The 21,333-nt window shown below is 41.4% G+C and overlaps 3 protein-coding genes across 11 annotated transcripts; 1 reads left to right on the top strand and 2 right to left on the bottom strand.

Annotated features, from left to right (window-relative positions):
* The first annotated feature begins 1,133 nt into the window (after positions 1-1,133).
* On the top strand, positions 1,134-7,341 carry LOC116261684 (MACPF domain-containing protein CAD1-like). Of its 2 annotated transcripts, XM_031640474.2 has the most exons (8): positions 1,134-1,806; positions 1,885-2,397; positions 3,593-3,831; positions 3,914-4,109; positions 4,217-4,294; positions 5,537-5,720; positions 5,811-5,974; positions 6,452-7,341. In XM_031640474.2, exons 2-8 carry the CDS (start codon positions 2,140-2,142, stop codon positions 7,082-7,084), a joined length of 1,752 nt encoding a protein of 583 aa, XP_031496334.1. In that variant the 5' UTR covers positions 1,134-1,806; positions 1,885-2,139; the 3' UTR covers positions 7,085-7,341. The 2 variants fall into 2 exon arrangements, with proteins under 2 accessions (XP_031496334.1, XP_031496335.1); XM_031640475.2 differs by having other exon boundaries at positions 1,134-2,397.
* Positions 7,342-7,718: 377 nt separating this feature from the next.
* LOC116261685 (uncharacterized) lies at positions 7,719-10,998 on the bottom strand. Its single transcript, XM_031640476.2, has 7 exons — positions 10,646-10,998; positions 9,371-9,419; positions 9,196-9,298; positions 9,015-9,110; positions 8,821-8,895; positions 8,642-8,711; positions 7,719-8,095 (listed from the first exon to the last, which is right to left on the bottom strand). Exons 1-7 carry the CDS (start codon positions 10,967-10,969, stop codon positions 8,027-8,029), a joined length of 786 nt encoding a protein of 261 aa, XP_031496336.1. The 5' UTR covers positions 10,970-10,998; the 3' UTR covers positions 7,719-8,026.
* A 1,958-nt stretch (positions 10,999-12,956) lies between these two features.
* LOC116262233 (probable serine/threonine-protein kinase WNK5) lies at positions 12,957-20,462 on the bottom strand. Of its 8 annotated transcripts, none has more exons than XM_031641395.2 (9): positions 19,681-20,461; positions 19,039-19,076; positions 18,662-18,889; positions 16,362-16,585; positions 16,055-16,212; positions 15,461-15,827; positions 14,890-15,252; positions 13,392-13,456; positions 12,957-13,262 (listed from the first exon to the last, which is right to left on the bottom strand). In XM_031641395.2, the coding sequence occupies exons 1-8, from the start codon at positions 19,777-19,779 to the stop codon at positions 13,431-13,433; spliced, it is 1,503 nt and encodes a 500-aa protein (XP_031497255.1). In that variant the 5' UTR covers positions 19,780-20,461; the 3' UTR covers positions 12,957-13,262; positions 13,392-13,430. The 8 variants fall into 8 exon arrangements, with proteins under 8 accessions (XP_031497255.1, XP_031497250.1, XP_031497258.1 ...); XM_031641390.2 differs by lacking the exon at positions 13,392-13,456 and adding an exon at positions 13,706-14,252 and having other exon boundaries at positions 12,957-13,219; XM_031641389.2 differs by lacking the exons at positions 12,957-13,262; positions 13,392-13,456 and adding exons at positions 13,510-13,528; positions 13,706-14,252.
* Between the last annotated feature and the right edge of the window lie 871 nt (positions 20,463-21,333).

Raw genomic sequence — 21,333 nt, forward strand, 5'->3', positions numbered from 1 at the left:
TTAATCACCTTTTAAGTCATTTTCTCTGTCATTATTGACCAAGTCTTGGTCAAACCTGCTCTAAGATCGAGACAAATCACCTTTTAAGTCATTTTCTCAGTGATTATTGACCAAGTCTTGGTCAAACCTGCTCTAAGATTGAGACACAATAATTAGAATTTGAAAGTATAATCGTGTGATCGAAGAGTTACGAACTCGAGCCAACGAGGCCTAAGTTGACTCGAGCCCGGCGACTCCATCGACTTGGCTCGCTTTCTTGACGACGACCGTTTCGACGGCGCTTGTTGGGTCCGGACATTTGGACACAAGTCCAACAGTTTTGGACTGCAGGATCAAAGGGTCGGGAGCCTTTAGACCCAACGGGCTCTTTCCATGAATCGCGTCAGAGCTCAGCCCACAGGATCGTACATGGACAAACGGGCCGAGCAGTCCATGAGCTTATTGACTTCCGGTCGTTACTGCAGGTCCCACAACGACAAAAACTTCATCTGGCATTCCCAGTTTCTTCTCCGCGTCGTATTTCTTTGTTATTCGTGTAGAAGGAGACATGTTTTTCTGAATTTTAAGAAGGTGCTTGCTGCTTCTTACACAAAAATGAAGCTAAAGATCTGAGCAGTTGTAGTTCCCAATTCTGAATCTGGTGATCCAGAATCTTATGAACATCTCAACTGCTAAAACATTTTTTTCACCTTTTTAGCAAGCCATCTGCATTTCTTTGTACTGGGACGACGTCTAACTCCCTGACATCATTGATTGCGTCCCTTCCACTTGGAAACAAGGACAAATTGCAGTATGAAAGTGCTAGAGCCCTGGTGAGCGCAACTAGACTCCTCAAGATGCGCTGAAATTTTGACAAAACCTCAAAACCTTTCAAACTTTTGCTTGGGGAGTTTTATTTGGAGTCGTATTTTAATAATCAAAGGACTCACATGGAGCATCAGTTTGGTCACAGTAGGAAGGTTCAATCATGGGTTTGATCGAATTTACGTATGAAATGGTACTGGTGAATTGGAATTATTTGGATTTCCCTCGTGCGTAGAGACGCTCCACGTTTGATTGAAGCTTTTCTGGAAATAAGAGACGTCGAATTTGAGAGGTAGGAAATTTTGGCACTTAACGGGGAATATCGTGTTAGAATGGAGACTGAACAAAACTTTCCTTTTTCATGAATTCTTTTGATCTTTCCCCACCTGCAAAGTCAAAAGATCGGCAGTGTGAAATGCGCTCAGAGACATTAAAAATGGGGTGCTTGCTTCATCGTTTTTTGTGATGGTACAGAATGGGGAAAAGTTGAAAAAATTTGCATAGAAGAGGGGGAGAGTGTCGTACACTTTCGAGTTGCTCCACATCTGTCTTTGCTTACTGCTTGCACACTGCAGCTTCTGCTGATTTATTAAACGAAACCCCTCTTGGAATGGTGGGTCGCTTTCTGCACAAGGTAGAGAAATAGAAGAAGAAAGGTTATGCGTGCGTGTGATCTTTGAAGTTTCAGGACCTCAATAATCCTCCGCAGAGAGAGAAGGAGAGAGAGGACCACCAAGAAAGCAGAGTCAATGGTCTCTGCGTGACAAAGTATCCGGTGTCCCCCTCTTCTTTCTGCAAGTCTTCTGCAGTTGATAGACGGAGAAACCAGACCCGATGAGCCTATTTGTTTTCTTATGAGAAATTTTAGTGAGGAAGCTCTGATGGCGAAAAAGAGTGGGCTCCGGGTGGTAATTCTGAGGACTAGTTACTGTTCCGAATGAAGCCCATCTCTGAAACTAGGCGATTGTTTTTCCTCGAAGCCCCAAAACTGTTACTGTTCAAGTATTCCCGAGAAAACCAGTTGTTTTTCTTTTCCCTTCATTTTGATAGTAGCTTGAATACTTTGTTGGTTTTGGGCAGGAGCCCAGCTAGAAGACTCAGGTGAGCTTTCTAAAGGTGTCAATCTTGGAAAATTGGGACTTGTGGCTGATTGTTGACGGCGAGATACCTTGAGAAGATGGAATTATGTAGATTCTCTGACTGGTGAAGACGTGAGCACGTTGAGATGAAGAATTGGGTGGTTGATTTTGGAATTTTGGAGATGGTTTGTGATTTCAGGTGGCAGTGAGATGGAAGGATTGAGTTTACTGTGATCCTTTCTCCGGCAGAGTGAGAATGGAGGAGAAAGCTGCTGCTCTTCATACCGTGGAGAGTGCAGTTCAGGCACTAGGGAGGGGTTTTGACGTCACGTTCGACAGCAGGTTGCTGTATTGCAAGGGGCTTGCTGAGTCCAGAATAGTCGAGGTCGACGAGGAGCACACAAGGGATTTTGTGGCTTTTGATGATCTAGTGGTCGCTAATGTCTCCAGGGATATCAGGAGGGTCCAGGTGAAGAGTCGCAGAGAGGCATCAGGAATTCGTAGTTTTCACGAGGTATCATCTCCACGATTTTTGTTTGTTTGCTTCTTAGTGAATCATTTTTCCCATATTCGCAATTGAAAACGGAGGAAATTTCAAGTTTTATGCGTGTATCAATTATGTTGTTATGTGTGGGGGCTTTGATATGCTTGTATTCTACGTTTCTGTTGGCAAGGTTTGATATATCGATGATTGGTGCTTGGACAATATTGAATTATTATGCTGGTTACAATATCTAAGTTGTTGAGTAAATGCATTATCACTGATTTGATCACTCATTTGATAACATTAATATCTTCCTTTTTCTTTTTGAGTAAGTGGGGATGATATCAAATCATAAACGCTTATTTATATGTGTCATTTTACCACTTATACATGTAGAAATAATGCATTGATGCGGTAGTCCGGCAAAATAGCTTGTTATTTGTGAGGGTCGTGATGGTTGGTGTAACGGCGGATTGTGGTCCAGAACACAATATAGTATCCAAAAAATGATAAGAGAATCCTGTTTCTTCCTTCAAGATAATGCGATTACTTGCCGAATGACATGCTCCTATTTTACAGGTCCGACTAATTGCTGCACATGTCAATAGGATGAGCCTGGAAAGAGTAGTTTCCATTTTTGGTGGTCTAGCTTTACCTGAGATTCGTTGGTTAGAACTGTATGGCATTGAGTAGTCTCGATTTCTTATTCAGTTCTAAGACTACCTATTGGACCAGTACGTTTTGATCCACAGGCATACTGACACCCATACATATAACATATAGATGCATACACACGTATGTGCATACATTGTGTGTGTATGTAGATTCATTCTCTAATTGTGAAATTCCCATACATCTTCATATCTCCCTCTAAAAGACTAAAACTTTACTAAATTCGTATACGGAGGTTTGTTTCAAGGCTTATTCGTTCTTAGGATAAACAGATAAGAGTTGTAACATGTTTTTATTTCCTTGTATTACTGATAAAGATTTTATTCCTGGTGGTGGAGGGTATGTTTTCTTATATGTTAAGAATTGTCAGTGCGTATGCATACTGAACCAGCAGTGTTTAGTCCTAACTCCTAAGTGCACAGATTGTGGTATTAGCACTGAACTGCTGTCCTAAGTCGGAGAGATTTTAAGTTTGGGCATCTTACAATAGTTTATCATATTGACTTTCTATATAAACGGGCTGATATTATGTAGCTGCATGACAAAATCTCAGATGGCTGAGTATTTCAATATCAAGGCATGTCTTTCCGGAAGTGTCCCTCTAGGAAACTTCAATTCTGCTTTCAATTTCACTGGATTGAGGCACATTGATTCAGCTGCTACAAAGTCCCTTGCTGTTGATGGATTCTATGTACCCTTGGTCAAGGTTGAGTTAATGAAGCTTCCTTTGGTATTAAGGGAGAATGTGAGACATGCTGTTCCATGTTCATGGGATCCAATGGCTTTAGCTAGGTGAGTTCCATTTCTGCATGTTTTATCTTCAAGAGGAGCTTGATACTGAAACCAATATTTAAATGATTGCTTGGTGTTTCAGCTTCATTGAGAACTTTGGTACACACGTCATTACATCTGTGACAATTGGAGGTAGAGATGTAATATATGTCAAGCAGCACAATACCTCTTCTTTATCAGCTGCAGCAATTAAACATTATGTTCAGGACATTGGGGATCAAAGATTCTCTGATACAGATGCCCAAACAAGTAGAACTCCAGTGAAATTCAAAGACAAGGCTGGTGTTGCTTTTCCTTCTCTTGGGAAAGATATTTATAATTCATGTTCTGTTCAATTTGGTGCTTGTATGTGTTTTCTTATATTACTTATTGCTGTAAGTTGCAGGCTGGAGACTCTTTCGCATTTAACAGCCAAGGTGTACATCCTCAACCTTCAATTCCTCCATTTCTAACTGGGAAAGAAGTAAGTGTTGCTACTTCTAAATGTATGTAAGTGAAAAATGAATTCAATTTGTTAACAAAAATATAGTTCATGGTTCTTCCTAAGGACCACATGATGATGCCACACAGGGAAATATGTGAACTAAATTGATATGTTAAGAACTTGTTCATGCTGTAGCTACTGGGTGATATTTGTGCAGCAAATAAACTTGGATTGGCAGAAAAATATGGTTTCCACTGGAATGTAGAGACCATTTTCTAAATTAAAATGCATGAACACAAGGTGTCAATCATTCTTCCATCCGCTTTCACTGTTCTTGTAGGCATATGATACAAGATATTTTTTGTGTCTTTGCTTTTACCTTGGAGGAGATAAAATTTTGCATGTGTGACGTGGAACTTGTAGGTCAACAAAGAGGACCACGATTGCTGGGGACATGGTCTAAGATAATCCATTAACCTTGTCAATTGTTGTATCAAAACAATGAGAACATAAGGGCGAAACCTCCAGGAAAACTAGGTATATGGAGTACAATTGTAGAAAGTTGAAACAGGGTAAGTAGGTTACTGGTATAGTTTCTGTGATGCACAATAGCCCTCAATTATGGACTTATACTGCAGCGATAACTGGTGCAACTAGAAATTTCAAATATACCTCAAGATACAACATCTCCCTTGACTTTCACTTGGTTGTTTTGGGCCTTTGGCAGTCTTTTCCCTTTGTTTGATGAATCACCTTTTAATAAAAAAACAGTTGCAAGTTATTAAAGCAACTTAAAGCTGCATGTCAGATGCTTGAATGCGTATGTTGCCCTTTTGTTGTTGCTTTTGAGACTACAAACCTGTTATTAAGGCCTGAATCCTGCATAGAATGGAAACAAGTACCATGCAGAGAAGCTGCAGCCTTACTGGACAAAAGCCAGGACCTGATTAAGTGGAGAAGATGTTCAAATTTGAAGTGCACCCAAACTATATCAACAGAAAATTGCATGAATATTTCTCACATATTTTTTCATTCAGTTGATAGCTTGAACAATTGTTATGTTTTTAGCAGCAACTAACCAAATGATTCTATAACCAGCCCATGTTCACCTGCTTTTTTCCTCTTTTGCATTATTTTGTGCATCATATTTCCAATCTGACAACTGTTATTGCAACCTGCCCATCCAGACTTACATAATCAGTACTGCAGTTTCTGGTGTTATAGAGCATAGGTGACACATTCATGTAGCTTTGAACTTGTTGAAATGCTGTTGTTCTGCAGGATGTTACCGTGATTTTGAGGAGAAGAGGAGGAGACGATCTGATTCAGAGCCATACTCATTGGGCAAAAACTGTTCGATTTGCTCCTGATGTTGTTGACATGACCTTCTGTCCGATCAGCTCTCTACTTGATGGTATTCCTGGAAAGGATCACCTTGTTCGGGCCATTGACCTTTACCTAGAAAGTGAGAAGCATCGCCTGCACCATCCAGCAGCTGCTACCATTTTATACAATGAATTAGTTGCATAATGTTCTCTTTAACAAACAATTGCAGATAAACCTCCGATTGAGGAATTGCGATACTTCTTAGAGTTCCAGATTCCTCGTGTATGGGCGCCCAACAGGGACCACCTTCCTGGTCCTCAAAGAAAGGGGCCTGTGTGCCCCTCTCTGCAGTTTAGCTTGATGGGTCCTAAGCTTTATGTTAGCCCGGAACAGGTAATCTGTCACTCACTCTTTCTCAATATACACACACAATTCAACCTTGACGTTTGTCAAGATTTATCTGGAATAAAAATGACAATATAATAACCAGAGCATCAACGGTCTGGCAGTTGATGAATTGAAAAACACGACCTAGCTATCCCATAGCTCAAGGGTTCTGATTTCACAGAATGGTAAACTACTTACACATTTTACTAGAGTCTGACATGATCAAAGGCTTTTTTAGACTTTTAATTTCTTGTAGATTATTCAAAATCTAACAAAAAAACTCCTTCATATTGAAATTCATTCATCGCCTCTTCTCTTCTAAATCCTGTGTTCCCTTGTTTCATTTGGCCTAAAGCTGGTTGTGTTATTTTGTGCTAAATCTGCTTAGAGAAGTGATCACTTTTACTTGCATTTTTTGAGAGTAGAGCATGCTCTCCAATTTACTTTCACCTCAACTAAACAAAGCCACATGCAAAAGAGCAGGTATCAGTTGGTAGGAAGCCTGTTACAGGTCTTCGTCTGTGCCTAGAAGGGAGCAAGCAAAAGCGACTGTGTGTTCATCTCCAACACTTGGCAACATTGCCGAAGATCCTCCAACCGTACTGGGACATCCATGTGGCCATTGGACCGCCTAGGTGGCATGGAGCTGAAGAACAAGATACTAGATGGTTTGAGCCAGTGAAATGGAAGAATTTTTCTAATGTCAGCACTGCCCCAATTGAGTTGAACGAATCCTACACTGCTGAACCTTCGGGTGCTTACATAGTTACTGGTGCTCAGCTTGGAGTCTGGGATTTTGGGAATAGAAATGTTTTGCATTTGAAACTTTTATATTCCAAGGTCCCTGGTTGCACTATCAAGAGATCTGTTTGGGACCATACTCCAAGTCAAAATGATATTGCAAGAACACAAGCGGTTGAAGCTTCAAAAACCAGTGACTCAAGCTCTGGAATGACGACAGCACAGGCGGCGAAACTGATGAAAATTGTGGACATGTCTGAAATGAGCAAAGGTCCACAGGATCCACCGGGCCACTGGTTGGTTACAGGTGCTAAATTAGGTGTAGAGAAAGGGAAGATTGTTTTGCGAGTAAAATACTCTCTATTGAACTTTTGACAACAGTTGCAGCACGTCATTGTCATTGTGGGCTCGGTAGGAAGGTTCGCTGGGCAGGCAGGAGACGCTATTTTGCACTGCCCATTGTAGCATCTGTATGTAAATCACATTTAGTGGGTTGCTTGTAGTAATTTTGAAAGTACCGTGAAGGGATTTTCCCTGTCAATGGAAGTATTATTGCACTTATCGATGGAAAGAACTCGTGATAAAAAAGTTTCTTCTTGAGTGATGATTTTAGCTTTAGAGCTAATTATTTATGCTACGAAGCCATCTTGAATGGAGTCAACGGACAACGCTCTGTTTCGAACATGGATTCTTATTGGGTACCTTGTCTTCCTCGGCTGTCCAACAATTAACTAGTACCTTCTAGTTTCTTGAACAATGCACAGACAGACATAAGGACGTCAAAATTGAAGGAGATGAAAATACTTCGATGCGCGCAAGGTGTTTTGTCGACCTTATCAACTCAACAATAAAAGATAAAGTCCTACCAAGTATCTGATTTTTCATAATTCAATTTTTGTGCCCGAACAGGTCGATCGTTTTGGGAATATGACTATTGTTAGATTGCACGGTAAAGATAAAAGAGGAATTGCACGGTGCTGAATATCGTTCGCCAGTATTCCACCAAAAGGAAAAAGAAAGTAGATGCTTTAGACAAAGGTGCCTAACCAAGTCACCTTGTAGTTGTTTTCATAAAAAAGGGACTATAAGAAGAAACGTATGAGGTTCAGGTATCAGAACAAGGTATACAAGGAAAATCGGTGGGTGTGACGAGGACAACACAGAGACCATGCTTTTTATTGTCACAGCACGCTTAAAAGTTTTCAGTTGTAGTGTTGATTCACTAAACATACAAGCATATCTCTTTTGCACAATTTCGTCCATAAAAGGATTTTCCATTTCAGATTCTTGTGGCCGGTAGACAAATGGTGGTCGACTTTATAAAACCTCATTTGCCTTCTCCAACCAAGCACTGTAGGCGTCGTCCGAGAACAGGACGAAGTGGATCTGCACGTGACAAACTAGATCAGGATTAGGTATCTTGAATTAGTTCCAGCAGCATTCTTAAGTCTCCCTCGCTCCCCAAACATGCGAAACGTCGACATACAACTAATTCACCTTCATTTATATCCTCGCAGGTGGTGATAATTACATGAACTATACCAACCAAACTTTTAAGCTATTTTACAAAGAAAAGCAAGCAATCTGCATTTTCAGAATAACGGCCCCACAAATGAGTGTGTGCACGCGTGTGCCCACATATCTAAACAAAAATCTGCTACAGTTGTATGCTAGTGGAAAACACATTTTTTTGTCTGATTAAAAAAGATTCAAAGAATCAGAAAAGACCCTCCAGATCTGAATCATGTAAACTGCATGTTTGGTTTAGAAGCCGATCCACTAGTACAGAAAATCCATATATACTCATAAGCCTTCTATTTCTGATGTGGGTGTGGGGGCACGCACGAGCGTCAGCATTTTTTATTAAAATGCACTAAATGTGTTAAATGAAAATGATAAAGCATGCCATCACGACATAAATGACATGAATACCTCCTTGAAGTCATCAGCAAACTCCTTCACAGTAGATACAGCCACATACGAAGCTTCGGAAAGAGGATATCTGTAAAATTGGTGATGCGGCAATTGATCAAAACCATTGCAGACTTTGTACAGTCGTTTTAAAAGTACTATAGGGATGCCAATATCACAGAATTCCATGGTGTAATTACCTGAAAACACCGCAAGAGATGGCAGGAAAGGCAATGTACTGAATGTGGTTTTCTTTCGCAATCCTTAAGCAATTCCTGATTAGTTGACAATCAATAAATCAGGGATCTGATGGAAGAACGAAATCAGCCAGAAAGTCCTCAAAGATAGCTGCAGCTTCATGCATAGACATCATTTTCATCAAAATAAAATTTACCTGTATACACTGCGAAGTGAAGCCTCCGGATGTTCATCAATGTCATAGACTGGTCCCACTGTATGGATCACACGAGAGACTGGCAACCGATAAGCTCTGCAAAATTTCAAGCAGAGAAACACTATTTTTAGTAAGTCCAAAATGATAGAACACATATTACAGCATCACAGCAGATAGGTACCCCGTGATCCTCGCTTCACCAGTAGGGCAGCGAACTCCAGGTCGCACCTCTGGGACATTCCAACATGCTTCACGAAGTTCTGGTCCCGCAGCCCTGTGGATAGCTGAAGCAAAAATTTTCCAGTCACATAAACCAGTCATGAAAAACGATGTCCTCAACAATGTCTAATAGCTACCTCCATCCACCCCACCGCCTCCAAGCATACGCTCATTAGCTGCATTTACCTGTTAGATATCATGTTGTAGAAACAGGATTAACTTCCAGAGAAAAATAAAGTAGAATCGTAAAACAGGCATGCAATTATTCGTGCATACATACTGACATGTACTGGCTACGACATAAACTCTAAGAAATAAAGGGACATGATAAACTGCATAATCTAACCATGTGATGAGAACATATAAATAAATAGGTTACAAAAGATCTTCTGAATGTGAAAAAAAACAAAGAATCCCAATTAACGAATTGGCTAGTAACCATAGGTGCTCTCTTTGGTTCTCCCAAAACTAAATCAAGGATCTTTCATAGTGACATTTTTCCCTCCTCTTAAACACATAATTCACAGTGACTAACATAAAGCCATGGTCTCACTCATTTTCCCCAGAAATTTCATTAATGACTATAGGATGAGAGTGTTATCATGAAGAAGCCAGTGGCTCAAAAGGTAATTCGTCACTCTATCGACATATCCGAGGAGATGATTGCCATTTGGCTACTTAGTCAAAGGCCAGATGATCATACATTTGGCTACCAACTCCAGCTATGATAGGTCATCATAATTCCTCTCAGTGCGAAGGCGGACTAAGTTTGGAGAACATGGGGACAAGCAGTTTATAATAAAACTAAGTGATCCTGCATTCAGAGAGGAAGATCTGCATCGTTGCATATATTGTTGGAACCATCTTTTCCTGTCACCACAATGAGGAAGTCAACAGTTTCAATAGCATTACTCACCTAGACCACAAGGTGATACAATTGCACCGATCCATTTGAATTTTGAAAACAATCAAGACAGAAATGTCTGGGAAGATCTCTGTTCTTCGTCTTCTCTCTTTAGGTTTTGAACCCACGAGACGTAATCATTTTACTGATTAATTGAACAAGCTAATAAAAACGCGTAATATTAAAACACTAGAAAACACAACTAAGGGACCACCAAAGGCCTCTTGCTGTGGATCCACCAGGCGAATGTTCCATTCAACAGTAACAACAAGAGATTCACTTATAGCAAGAACGAAAATCAACATATCATCCACCAACCAGACCGAAAGGAATCCCTCATTCCCTAAGAAGACAACCATTCAACGGCAAGTGGGGAAGATCCATCAGCCCCACCAAAATCAAATCCATTAATTCATTGTAAAAAAGACAGAACAACAAATCAAAGATCAACCAGCGGAATGAAAGGCCTAGCCAAGAAAGCAACAGAAAGAGGGAGCGAGGAACTGACGATCGCATCGGAAGTGCCATCAACGGACCATTTGGTGATATCCCCCCGCTGCAGCTTCAACAAGCACGTCGAGGAGAGGGGGAATGACTTCTGCCCATCGCGCGATACGCCGTTGTCGGATCTCGCCATGCCTCGCACGCAGCGAAAGAAGGAGAAGGAGAATGAGAAGGAGGAGGGGGCTCGAGGTCTATGAGTCGGTGGATGGCACTGAAGAGGTGCAACGGCAGAGAAAGATGGACGAAGGATGGTTGGTTTGGCCGGGCAAGCTCCCGCTGCTTGACTAGGGAGACAACAGAGAGAGAAGGAGCGTCCGACCATCGCCATCTCGTCTACAAGAGTACCAGTGACGACATCAGACTTGCCGCTTCGGACGGTCCAGATTTTAAATCGAGGTCGCCCCACTTGATGCTCCGATGATCCTCACCGTCAACCTTTTCGTCATGGATCTTGTTGGTTGAGCTTGGATCTTGGATCGAGACTCGTAAAACATGATCTATTGGCTATGGGTTCGCAGTTGGGTTAAATATGGACATTGGGGTTGGACCTTTCTAGAAAAGGATGAATACAACCCGTCTCAAGTCGGCCCAAACCGGTACCGTTGAGATAGTTTTCCACTTGAAATTCTGAAGAATTCAAATTTTTTGTTTATTTGTCAACCTTAAAAGGACAATCACTTCTTTCATGTTGATCTTAATACGTTATATCACCTTCGTCCTGATTGACTGTAACGCATGATATCGTGCCTATGCAAAGCAATCTTCACAATATGAACATGGTGGACTCAATCTTAGATACTTCTCTCTGATCTTAAATCCAACCTTTTCTCAATACAAAAAAAAAGTAAAATAAGAATTTTAAGTGTGAATCTTTTAAGTCTGACCTTGATTTCTCAATACAAAAAAGTAAAATATGAATTTTAAATGTGAATCTGACCTTGATAAAACCACGAATTTTACTATGAATCTTTTTTTTAAAAAAATTTGAGGGGAGTGCATGACTCCTTTGCATATCAACAAAAGTATGTCACGTCAAATCCATAGATTTCAAATCCAAAGTAATCAAACACCTCTTGATGGAGCCAGTGGAACAGTGGCATACAGTGCCAGCGGTGCAGCTATTGTTTGTAGTGCTCATCAACCTATCGTTCTTCTTTTAAGACTTCTATTGCTGATGGTTCTCCAAAAGAAAACAATGGATAGTGGTAGAAAAAGTAATATTTCTCTCTCTACATACAGGGAATAATATATATAAGATCATGAGCGTGGAAAGGACCATAGTAACGAAGAATATGTAAGATCATGAGCTTGGAAAGGACCATAGTAGCTTATTGCGAGACATCTGATCGTGAGTACCATTGGTCTTGAAATAGAGGTTAGCAAATACCAAAAGTGCCAAGTTGCTGCATCTTTTTAGGGTTTGATGGCGGCTGGCCGCCTGATATTGAATCTGACTCCTGAAAGGTACACGGAGGGGAGCCCGCGATCACCAAGCCTTACAAGGACAACACCATGGAAAATCACCACATGACGGCTATTTTGATTGAATATCTTTGATTAATATAGGCAAATGCATCAATCTGAAAAAGAAAAACCCCCACATTAACATATTTTTCCTTGATCTTAGGCCCATGCAGGTATAATCAGTCGAATGAAATGAGGACAAAAGCATGTTCGTTGCTTTTTTTGGCTCTACCTAGCTTCTTCTTTGCTGCCAGATTCGGACCCGGCCGGGAGTGCTCGCCTAGTTTAGATTTCAAGCTGCAGCATTGTTGTATGTTAATTAACTCATGGATGGTTGGGAAAGAGCTTCTACCAGCTCTTAATTAAAATAAACATGGGCAACCTACAGCTTACATAGTGTAGAAGAAACATGTTTGAAAACCTGTAGTTGCAGCCGATCTGATTAACATATAAAACGGAATTTAGATATATCTGTATTATAAATTACACGTAAAGGAACGATTGGCACGAACCATTGCGTCTCCAATGTGGTCGATGTCAGTAGCTTAGTTACGAACACGTATAACTATGTTGGTGGTATTTCACAATATCAAAATCTCATGAAGATATTGCTTACGCCTTGCTGGATGGTAAAATCTAAGCATGCTCTGGAGTAATAGAAAGGCCTCAAAGAAGTATATATATATATATATATATATATATATATATATATATATATATATATATATATATATATATATATATAGAGAGAGAGAGAGAGAGAGAGAGAGAGAGAGAGAGAAAGAAGAAGAAGAAGAAGAACTACATCTACTAACGTTTCTATATGTAAAAATATCAAAACATTTGATCCTCATTTTGATGGAACAGAAAGTAGTTTCTCTTAAGCTATTTATGAAAGTGTTCAGAACATTTGATTCTGTCCTTTTTATGGTTCAAATTTCGAACACAGTATAACAGAGGGTATATATTGTACCAATCTAAGATTAAAGTTATGAAATTGCAAGTCCACCAGGAGTCATCCCAAATGCTAGATTAGGGCAGAGCAGCTAGATGAGGTGGTGGAACTCCGTCTTAATCAGTATCTATCCACCCGGTGGTCGTTCTGCTCGCTTGCCTGATGCAGTTTTTAACGAGTTAGGGCAGTCACCTAGGATTTACTGCAGGAAACAAAAAAGGTACTGAATTGCATGTTATTGGAAGCTTCTATCCAATATATTTGCCATTTTTATAACAGGTAAGCAAATTAGCCTAAGCAGAATGATAACCAGCTTTGCCAAGAGACAAACCTTTGTTGCTAAACTCGACTTAGCTTGAAGGTCTTAACTTTAAATCCCTAACCCAGTGGACTCAGCTATGGTTCACATTGAACGGAAATTTTGTTAGGAAGTCCCTCATGACAACTTCACTTGCATAAGTTCTCGTACTACACACATAATTCATAAATTGTTGTTCAGACATAAACATATATATATGTATATATACGTATATGTATTATATATTATGTAAATGTAGCATGTTTCAATCAAACATATCAAAGTACTTTAAGTAGCATACAGAAACTTTTACTGCATAAGCATAGAAGACAGTCTCTACCATCTACCTCTTATCAAACCTATGCTGTCAATGGCCTCTCCCAGAGAGCCACTTCCCAGTAAAACCCCATCCGCCAGATGATTTGTTATGCCTTGGCTCCTGAAAGCCAATGTGTTCAACTGCTCCCACAGTCTTGAACAGCCTTAGCTTCCTCACTTCCTCCACCAACGACCTGTGAGAAAGCTGGCTCCGAAAATCGATCGACGAGTTCATCTTCGACAACCGGCGATTGCCGAAGGATGACACGTCGGTGCCAGGACTAACCATCGGACCTGAAGGCATGGCACTGTTGCGTTTATCAATGCGCTGCTGCATATCCATGCCTGCCGGACAGAACCTTGATGATTTATTCGTCCGGCCATGTCCGGGCTGCTCATGGCTCCACTGTGGATGGACATGCCTTAATCCGCCAAACTCTCCTGCCCCAGTGCACATGTCAGCATTGTCATTGTCACTAGAGGCATGGGTCCAGCTAGAGTAATGGCCAGAGAAAGAGGAGCCTTGGGAGCTCTTATCATCATAATCATCATCATCATAATCATTGCATGATTCATCTGCGTGGATGATAAACATCATCACTGATAAATTTGTCATGTCATCCAAGCGAACCATGTACAGTAACAAAAAGCCCCCATGGACAACTTAATGTCTCAAGAGTTGAAACTCTGAGAGGTCATCATCATTGTACATAGCATCCGCATACTTCGATGACAAACTGGCAGATCAAAATCATCACCATGATCGTATGCAGATGTCACATTGCAATGATGGTTGACAACTATGGTTCTATACATCAGATTCTTTTAATGCTCTATGTTGGCTGGGCAAGACTCATAGCCGCATCCACTATAATCATGTGCCACTAACATCATCAATATTCATGTATAGATGCACACCAGACAGATAGCTGGAGGCTATATGCATCAAGGAATAGCATCTTTATGCAGCATGAGGCCTCATGAGTAGATGCAGTATCATGTTTGATACCCGTTTCATCGACAAATACATGTAGGGATGTAGATGGTTCGGATTAGATAGTCGAATAGATTAAAAAACGGACACGGTAAAGAAACCAAAATCTTGAGACCATATCCAACCATTTACATCCCTTAATGCACGAGAACAATGGCTTTGGCACTACCATCTATAGTTTTACTACGTGCTAGACTTGAACACAAGCAAGAACCATACCTCGAAGCCAATCCATTAAAGCTTTATCATCTTTGTCGGATGGTTGATGTCCCTTAAGAAAAACATCCCTTGGCAGTTGATCAAAAAAAATTCTTTGGCCAGCTCGGAGATCAGATAAAGAAGGTGAATCACAATCAAGATCAATGGCTGAGTCTTCGTCTTCCAAGTTGAAGCTGTCATGGTCTCCGACAGGCAGATCATCTTTCCAGTCAGGCACTAATGCAGAGATCTCAGTCTCAATAGCTTGTGCTATGTCGGAAGCTTCCCGGTCTGAGATCTCGAGCTCTTTAACCATTTCCTCGGCCACCTCCATGGGTGTGTCCTTGACTATGTCAAAAGGAAACGACACATTTCTTATGACACCTGCACCCATGTCGAGTCCAACAAAAAAACTGCATTAGTCACTACTGTCAATCGCTTCAATAATTCAGCAAGCATTTAGACTGCCACATTATCGGTTTTTATAAATTTATGCTCTAAAGTTCTGCTTTATTTTATTTCATCAAAAGGGAAGTGGAAAACAAACGAGAACTGAGACTCGACCAGAAGGGCGAATTTGGTTGCTTCTTACCGTCTTTATCAGCAATCTGGACCTTGAGAAAAATGGTGTCATCATCAGGATTCAATTTTCCCGTGATGGTCATATCGGTGGTTGCCCGGTTCGGGCGGTGAGCTTTGGCCGTAGGCGATATGGGACTAATTGCGGATTTGCCAGGCACAGGGGTGGGTGCGGAGCGTGGGCTCGCAACTGAGGGTTTGGCTGAACTGGGAGGCCGGACCGGCGAATACTCCGGAACATCCTCGTCATCATGGAAGAGAAAAGGATCCAGCAGCAGCTCTTCTGCTGGCACCCTGTTGGGCGCACTTTCCAGGCACCTCTCCACGAACCTTCGAGCCTCGGGATCCTTTATACGATAGAACGCCTCTGGTTTCTTCCCCTACATGAGCACAAGACTGTCCTGGTCAGGCGCTAGTTTACAGTTTACATCTTCGTCTCTGCATTTAAGTGCTACCTGAGAAATTTCATGCTTCTTCCCTTTTCTGCCTATTGGCTATGAAAAACTTTCAGAAAGATTATGATATTTAGCAAGCATGCAGGTATATACTATATATAACTGTGGCGAACATACCAAACCAAGTAGGGGTTTTGGATTTTGATTATTACCGAGGTGACCTTCTTGTAGATCTGGGCAGGGTTGTGACACTCGCTATAAGGGTAATCAGCAGTGAGCATCTCCAACACGCACATGCCGAACGAGTAAATGTCCACCAACTCATTGTATTCTTCTTCGTAGAGTTCCGGCGCCATGAATTCCGGCGTACCTTAACAAACAATAGCGCCATCAGCACAGTGTCTACCAGTTCTATTCTAACAGGCACGCTGCGACGCTGTCCTCCATGTAATTCCCCAACGAAGAACATCAGAAGACAATGTAAGAGCGCGAGAGCGAGAGCGAGAGCGAGAGATAGACCTATGACACTGTGAGCGGCATGTGATTGGTGAAGGATGGCAGCGAGGCCTAAATCGCCGATCTTGACTTCGCCCAGATGGCCGTTCACGAAGATGTTGTCACACTTGAGGTCCCTGTGGATGACGGGAGGGTCGTGGCTGTGCAGGTAGACCAGCCCCCTCAGTATCTGCCTGCACCAGTTCTTTATCGCCCGTATGTCCACCCGCCGGTACTTCTGCCGATACCTGATCACCCCCCACAAACGCACGCACCCACCCCGCACCCAAACTCTCATGAGACGTCATAATCCATGTACAAATCATCATCATGTTAGCATGCAAACATTCATCCCCATATCAAATAATATTTCTTCATCTTTACTTCCCATTCCATCAATTTATTTTGATGTGTAAGAATCAAGCTCAAGAAAGCCATGCATATCGTAGCACATGCGTATATGTGTGGTATTAGTATCTTAAAAATTCACATTGAACAATTTAAGATCAAAGGGGAAATGGATAAGGATATATAAGCTTTCTAATGACATAATTATCGAGGGGAGAACTTAGGAACCCATCCTTCTTTGGCACTCATACTATTAGGCAGGTTAGTCAGTGGGTGTCGGCATCATGCAACTAAAGGAAGCAAGTTGACAAGATACTGTTGCTTTCATTTCAATATTGGGAGGCTTCAATTGGGCGTCCCATCTTCCTTCATTTTAAGCAGGGTTGGGACGTTCACGTGGGTAGACGACGAATGGTTGGTTAAGTCACCATCCATGGCTGCTTGGTCGGTCTCATCCCACTAGGCCCTGTGGCCCCCATGCACCACTCGAGAATATGCTTTCTCTGTCGCCCATACATGTACAAAAGCCTATGTTCTTGGCTTTCTCTTAATCCGTCGTGTCGTCGTTATTTCGATGTTAAGATGAGCGACCAAGAAGAGACAAATTCCGGGGTTTTCATCATTAAGTTCCGGGACAAATTGATAGTTCAGGTTCCACAATTGGAGCCTGTAATTCAATTATTATCGGAAAGTGCAGATAATAATTATATGTACCACTTCCTCATCGATCGGAAGCAACCTCAAAGGCTGAAACCAAATCTTACTACGCATAATTTACTTTTCTTGTCTTTATACAAGCAAGCTGAGGTTAAGCACAAGTTTAACAATACACGTGACTAGTCATGAGGGAACGGAAACTCTGGTTGCCAAGATCAAAAGGTTTTGTCTTTACGTAAATTGCATTTATGTAAAGCAGGTCTATATATATATATATATATATATATATATATATATATATATATATATAACAGAACGGTTTTAAAACTTTTGAAATAGTTTTGTTGTCATTAAGATGGAAAAAGAAAAAAAATTTGTCGCCTGCTTCTATTTGGATAGTCTGGGGAATGAAGCACTACTGATCTTCATAAACATGAACCTCAGGTATATATATATATAACAGAAAAACTTTTGAAATAGTTTTGTTGTCTTTACGATGGAAAAAGAAAAAAAAAATTGTCGCCTGCTTCTATTTGGATGGTCTGGGGAATGAAGAACTGTTGATCTTCCCTAACAAACATGAACCTCAGGTACATTGACTTTGGTATACAGGCCTGTCTACGTAGGCAAAAAAGACCTTTCCAAGAATACTGTCTTTTCTCAACTTAATATATATGCACTTCATCGGGGTTTTTTTTTTTGTTAAAAACATTTCTTTTTTTTTTTTCAAAATGTCTCTTCAAAGTGACGACTGACGGCTTTTCTCATGCGGACTCTTTCTCTGTGGGCGATAATCTTCTATATCGCCAAAAAATTAGAAAAGATAACCCCATGACGTCATTTCCCCGTTATTTCCCAAGATTCGAAATGAGTTAGATTACCATCACGCCTTTAGTTCTCCTCCTCTTTTTTTCTTTTCCACCCTCTCTACGTCGTCTACCTTGATCAGTGAACAGATAATCTTTTATGCTGCTTTTAACAGAATAAACATAAGAACAGCTAAATATTCATGATAATCTATTTTAAATATGTTATTTCGCTATTATATTTGATTTTAATGACATCAATACTAAAAATCCTGATTCTCCGGTCCATTATTCTACGACATCCTAGCCGCATCTTCCTGACAAATTTAGATCGTCTAGGCAATAAAAGCGAGAAGGCACATGGCGCCACAGCAGCCAAATTCATCAACCAAGTGTATGAATTTTCTCGAAAAGGGCCAATCGAAAATCACATGCAGTCATGGACATATATATATATATATATATATATATATATATATATGAAAATAAAGAAAGGACTGTTCTTAGCCTTACCCCCTGAGAGTACCGGATGTAAACATCTCTGTGATGAAGTTGATGGTGCGGGAGGTGGTATCGATCCACGACGCGTAGAACTTGATGAGAGATTCGTGTTGGAGGGTGCTAAGTAGGTGCACCTCGGAGTAGAGCCGCTGAAGCTCTTCCGGCGACCTGAGAGCGTCCGTCAGTCTCACTTGATTCCATGCCACCTCCATTCCCGTGGCCTCGTCGAACGCCCTGTAACTGTTTGTTTTTTCCAATTGTCATAAATTTTTCCGGCAGACAAAGAGAAAAAGGCGGGATCTTAGTAACACAAAAGAGTAGATTTTTCGCCGGAGAACTTCAAGAAGCTCGCCAGAAATTTCAGGGAATAAAGAAACGGAAACGCTTACACAGTCTTGGTCGCGCCTTTGCCGAGAACATCGTTGAACTGCAGTGAATTAAAAAATGTAATTGAATAACCAAAATAACGTTAACCATGCAAACTACAACATTGGAAAAATCACGCGCAGAGTTCGTGTTCATGTCTTTTCGGGAACCGTCAAAGGATTTTATTGTCCTTCGGGGGCTGATTATTGCGCTCCAATGCCAGTTGACTTTCCTTCTCAACAGAAAGGAGTCTCAGTTTCCACCGATCTCCCGCTCAGGGGTATTATCGGTATAAAAAAGAACGGAGCCCAATAATTTCCTTTGGGCGAATGACAATAATGCCCCCATCTTTCTGTAGAGAGGGAAGTGGAGCGAAGAAAACAATTTGCGAATTGGCCAAAAAGCCCCTCGCTCTACACTACGTCATCAGAAATTGACGCAATTACCCTTTAAATCCCGACAACTAGTTTTATTTTGTAAGATGATGGCAAAAAGAAAAAGAAGAGAACGCATGGTCTTAAGGGCACGGAAATTTAACGAATATTTAATTTAACGAATATTTAATTTAACGAGAAATTAACAGGGGCAGTCCCTGTAAAGTTTTTTGTTTACAAAAAACGAACCAAGGGCATTTTTGTCATTGAAGGATAGAACGTGGAACTTACCCGCCCGTACCGACCCGTGGGGTCCGTCTCGGCGTAGCTAAGATCACCGCCACCGCCGCCTCCGGCACCACCGTCACAAAACCGCCTGGGGTTGAACATCGTGTTTCCACAGCGCGTCACCCGCCGGAGAAAATCAAGAATCGCCGGCAGCGAGCGAAAGCGAGAGGGGAGAACGAGAGATAGAGAGAGACGGTTAGAAAAAAGAGAGAAAGGGAAGAGGGGGAGGGAAGGTTAGCTTAATCGTTTTCCGGTGAGAGTTAAGGTAAGAAATAGCAGCAGCGGCAGGTGCTAGATTCGAGGTTTCCCCTCGTGGTTGTCGTAGGAGAAGAGGCCGAAGAAGAGCCAGAAGAGCCTTGTGTAGTGGACTCTTTGCATGATCGTCGCCAGCTCCACCACGCACCGCTGGAAGACGTAGTCGTTGATATACATCGCGAAATCAAATATGCGTCTCTATTTTTTTGGGCCGGAAGAAAGCGAGAAAGCCTGAACGGGATGTTCGCCTCCGCCTTCTCTCGTTCCTTTTTCTTCTGCGAAGACGAGAAGCGACGGCGAGGAGAAGGAGATCCGGTGATGGCGATCAATTAAGACCGGGCTCGAGAAGATCAGAGTCCCTGTACTTGAAGAATCGACGGCCGGGTCGTTTCGTTACCATTTGCGACATGCGAGATCGTCTTGCGGTAGGATGCGGGACGGCCGGCGGCTTTGGGCTTCTGCACGAGGAAGGAAGGCAAGTCTGAAATGGAACCGCAGCGAGGGACGGGGTGAGAAGAGGGCCGCTGATAAAGGGACGTGACAGATGCACAAAACTGCAGCGCCCTAGAAATTTTAATAAATTCAAAAAGAAAAATACACGAGAAATCCATTTGACGATTACGCCCCTTGACTTTGACTTTTGATTTTGGCGCGAAGGTGTGCCGCCCGGGCTTGGTCAAACCACGGCCCGGCTCGAGAGCTGGCAAAGTCAAATGCGAATTCCTTGTTCGTAGTCACTCTTGATAGAAATGAAATGATTATCGTGCGTATTTAATTTTCCTTTTATCTCAAATATGGCGCTTACTACTGTTTATGATCCAAAGACCTCACCATCAACAAATGAAATTGATATATTCAAATTTAGGTCATTTCAACGCAGAAAAAAACAAATGGAGCCGAAATAAATTCAATCAGGAGCCAAAATTCCAAAACCATGCGCTCGACCATTTATATCCCTAAAGTGAAACAAACCTTAGGAAAAATCATCAAAATTATAGTCATAGGAACAATTATGCATATCAACCGATTGGGTTTGGATCGAACCTAGCCTTCAAGTACCTTCTCTGTCGAAGTCGAGGGTCAGGTGGACCTGGTTTTGTGAAGAGGGTGCACCTTGGACTTTTTGACTCACATGAGGGTAATTTTGTCATTTAAAAATTCACAAATTTTGTATATTGGTGGTAGTTGCTTTCTGCAGTTGAACAAAAAAAAATATGATATTAATATTTCCGACAAAAAATAAGAATGAAAGCCATAAAACAGAGCTATCTGTGGGCCCGGAGACATTTGATATCATTTTGGTTTTGGACTTTGCACGCGAGCACGACTCCCATCTCCATCTCCAATGAAAGATAAGTCAGCCGATGAAAATAACGGCAATTTAACGAGTGCACTAAATAT

This window comes from Nymphaea colorata, chromosome 10 (assembly GCF_008831285.2).
Source record: "Nymphaea colorata isolate Beijing-Zhang1983 chromosome 10, ASM883128v2, whole genome shotgun sequence".
In the NCBI taxonomy this organism is placed as follows: domain Eukaryota; kingdom Viridiplantae; phylum Streptophyta; class Magnoliopsida; order Nymphaeales; family Nymphaeaceae; genus Nymphaea; species Nymphaea colorata.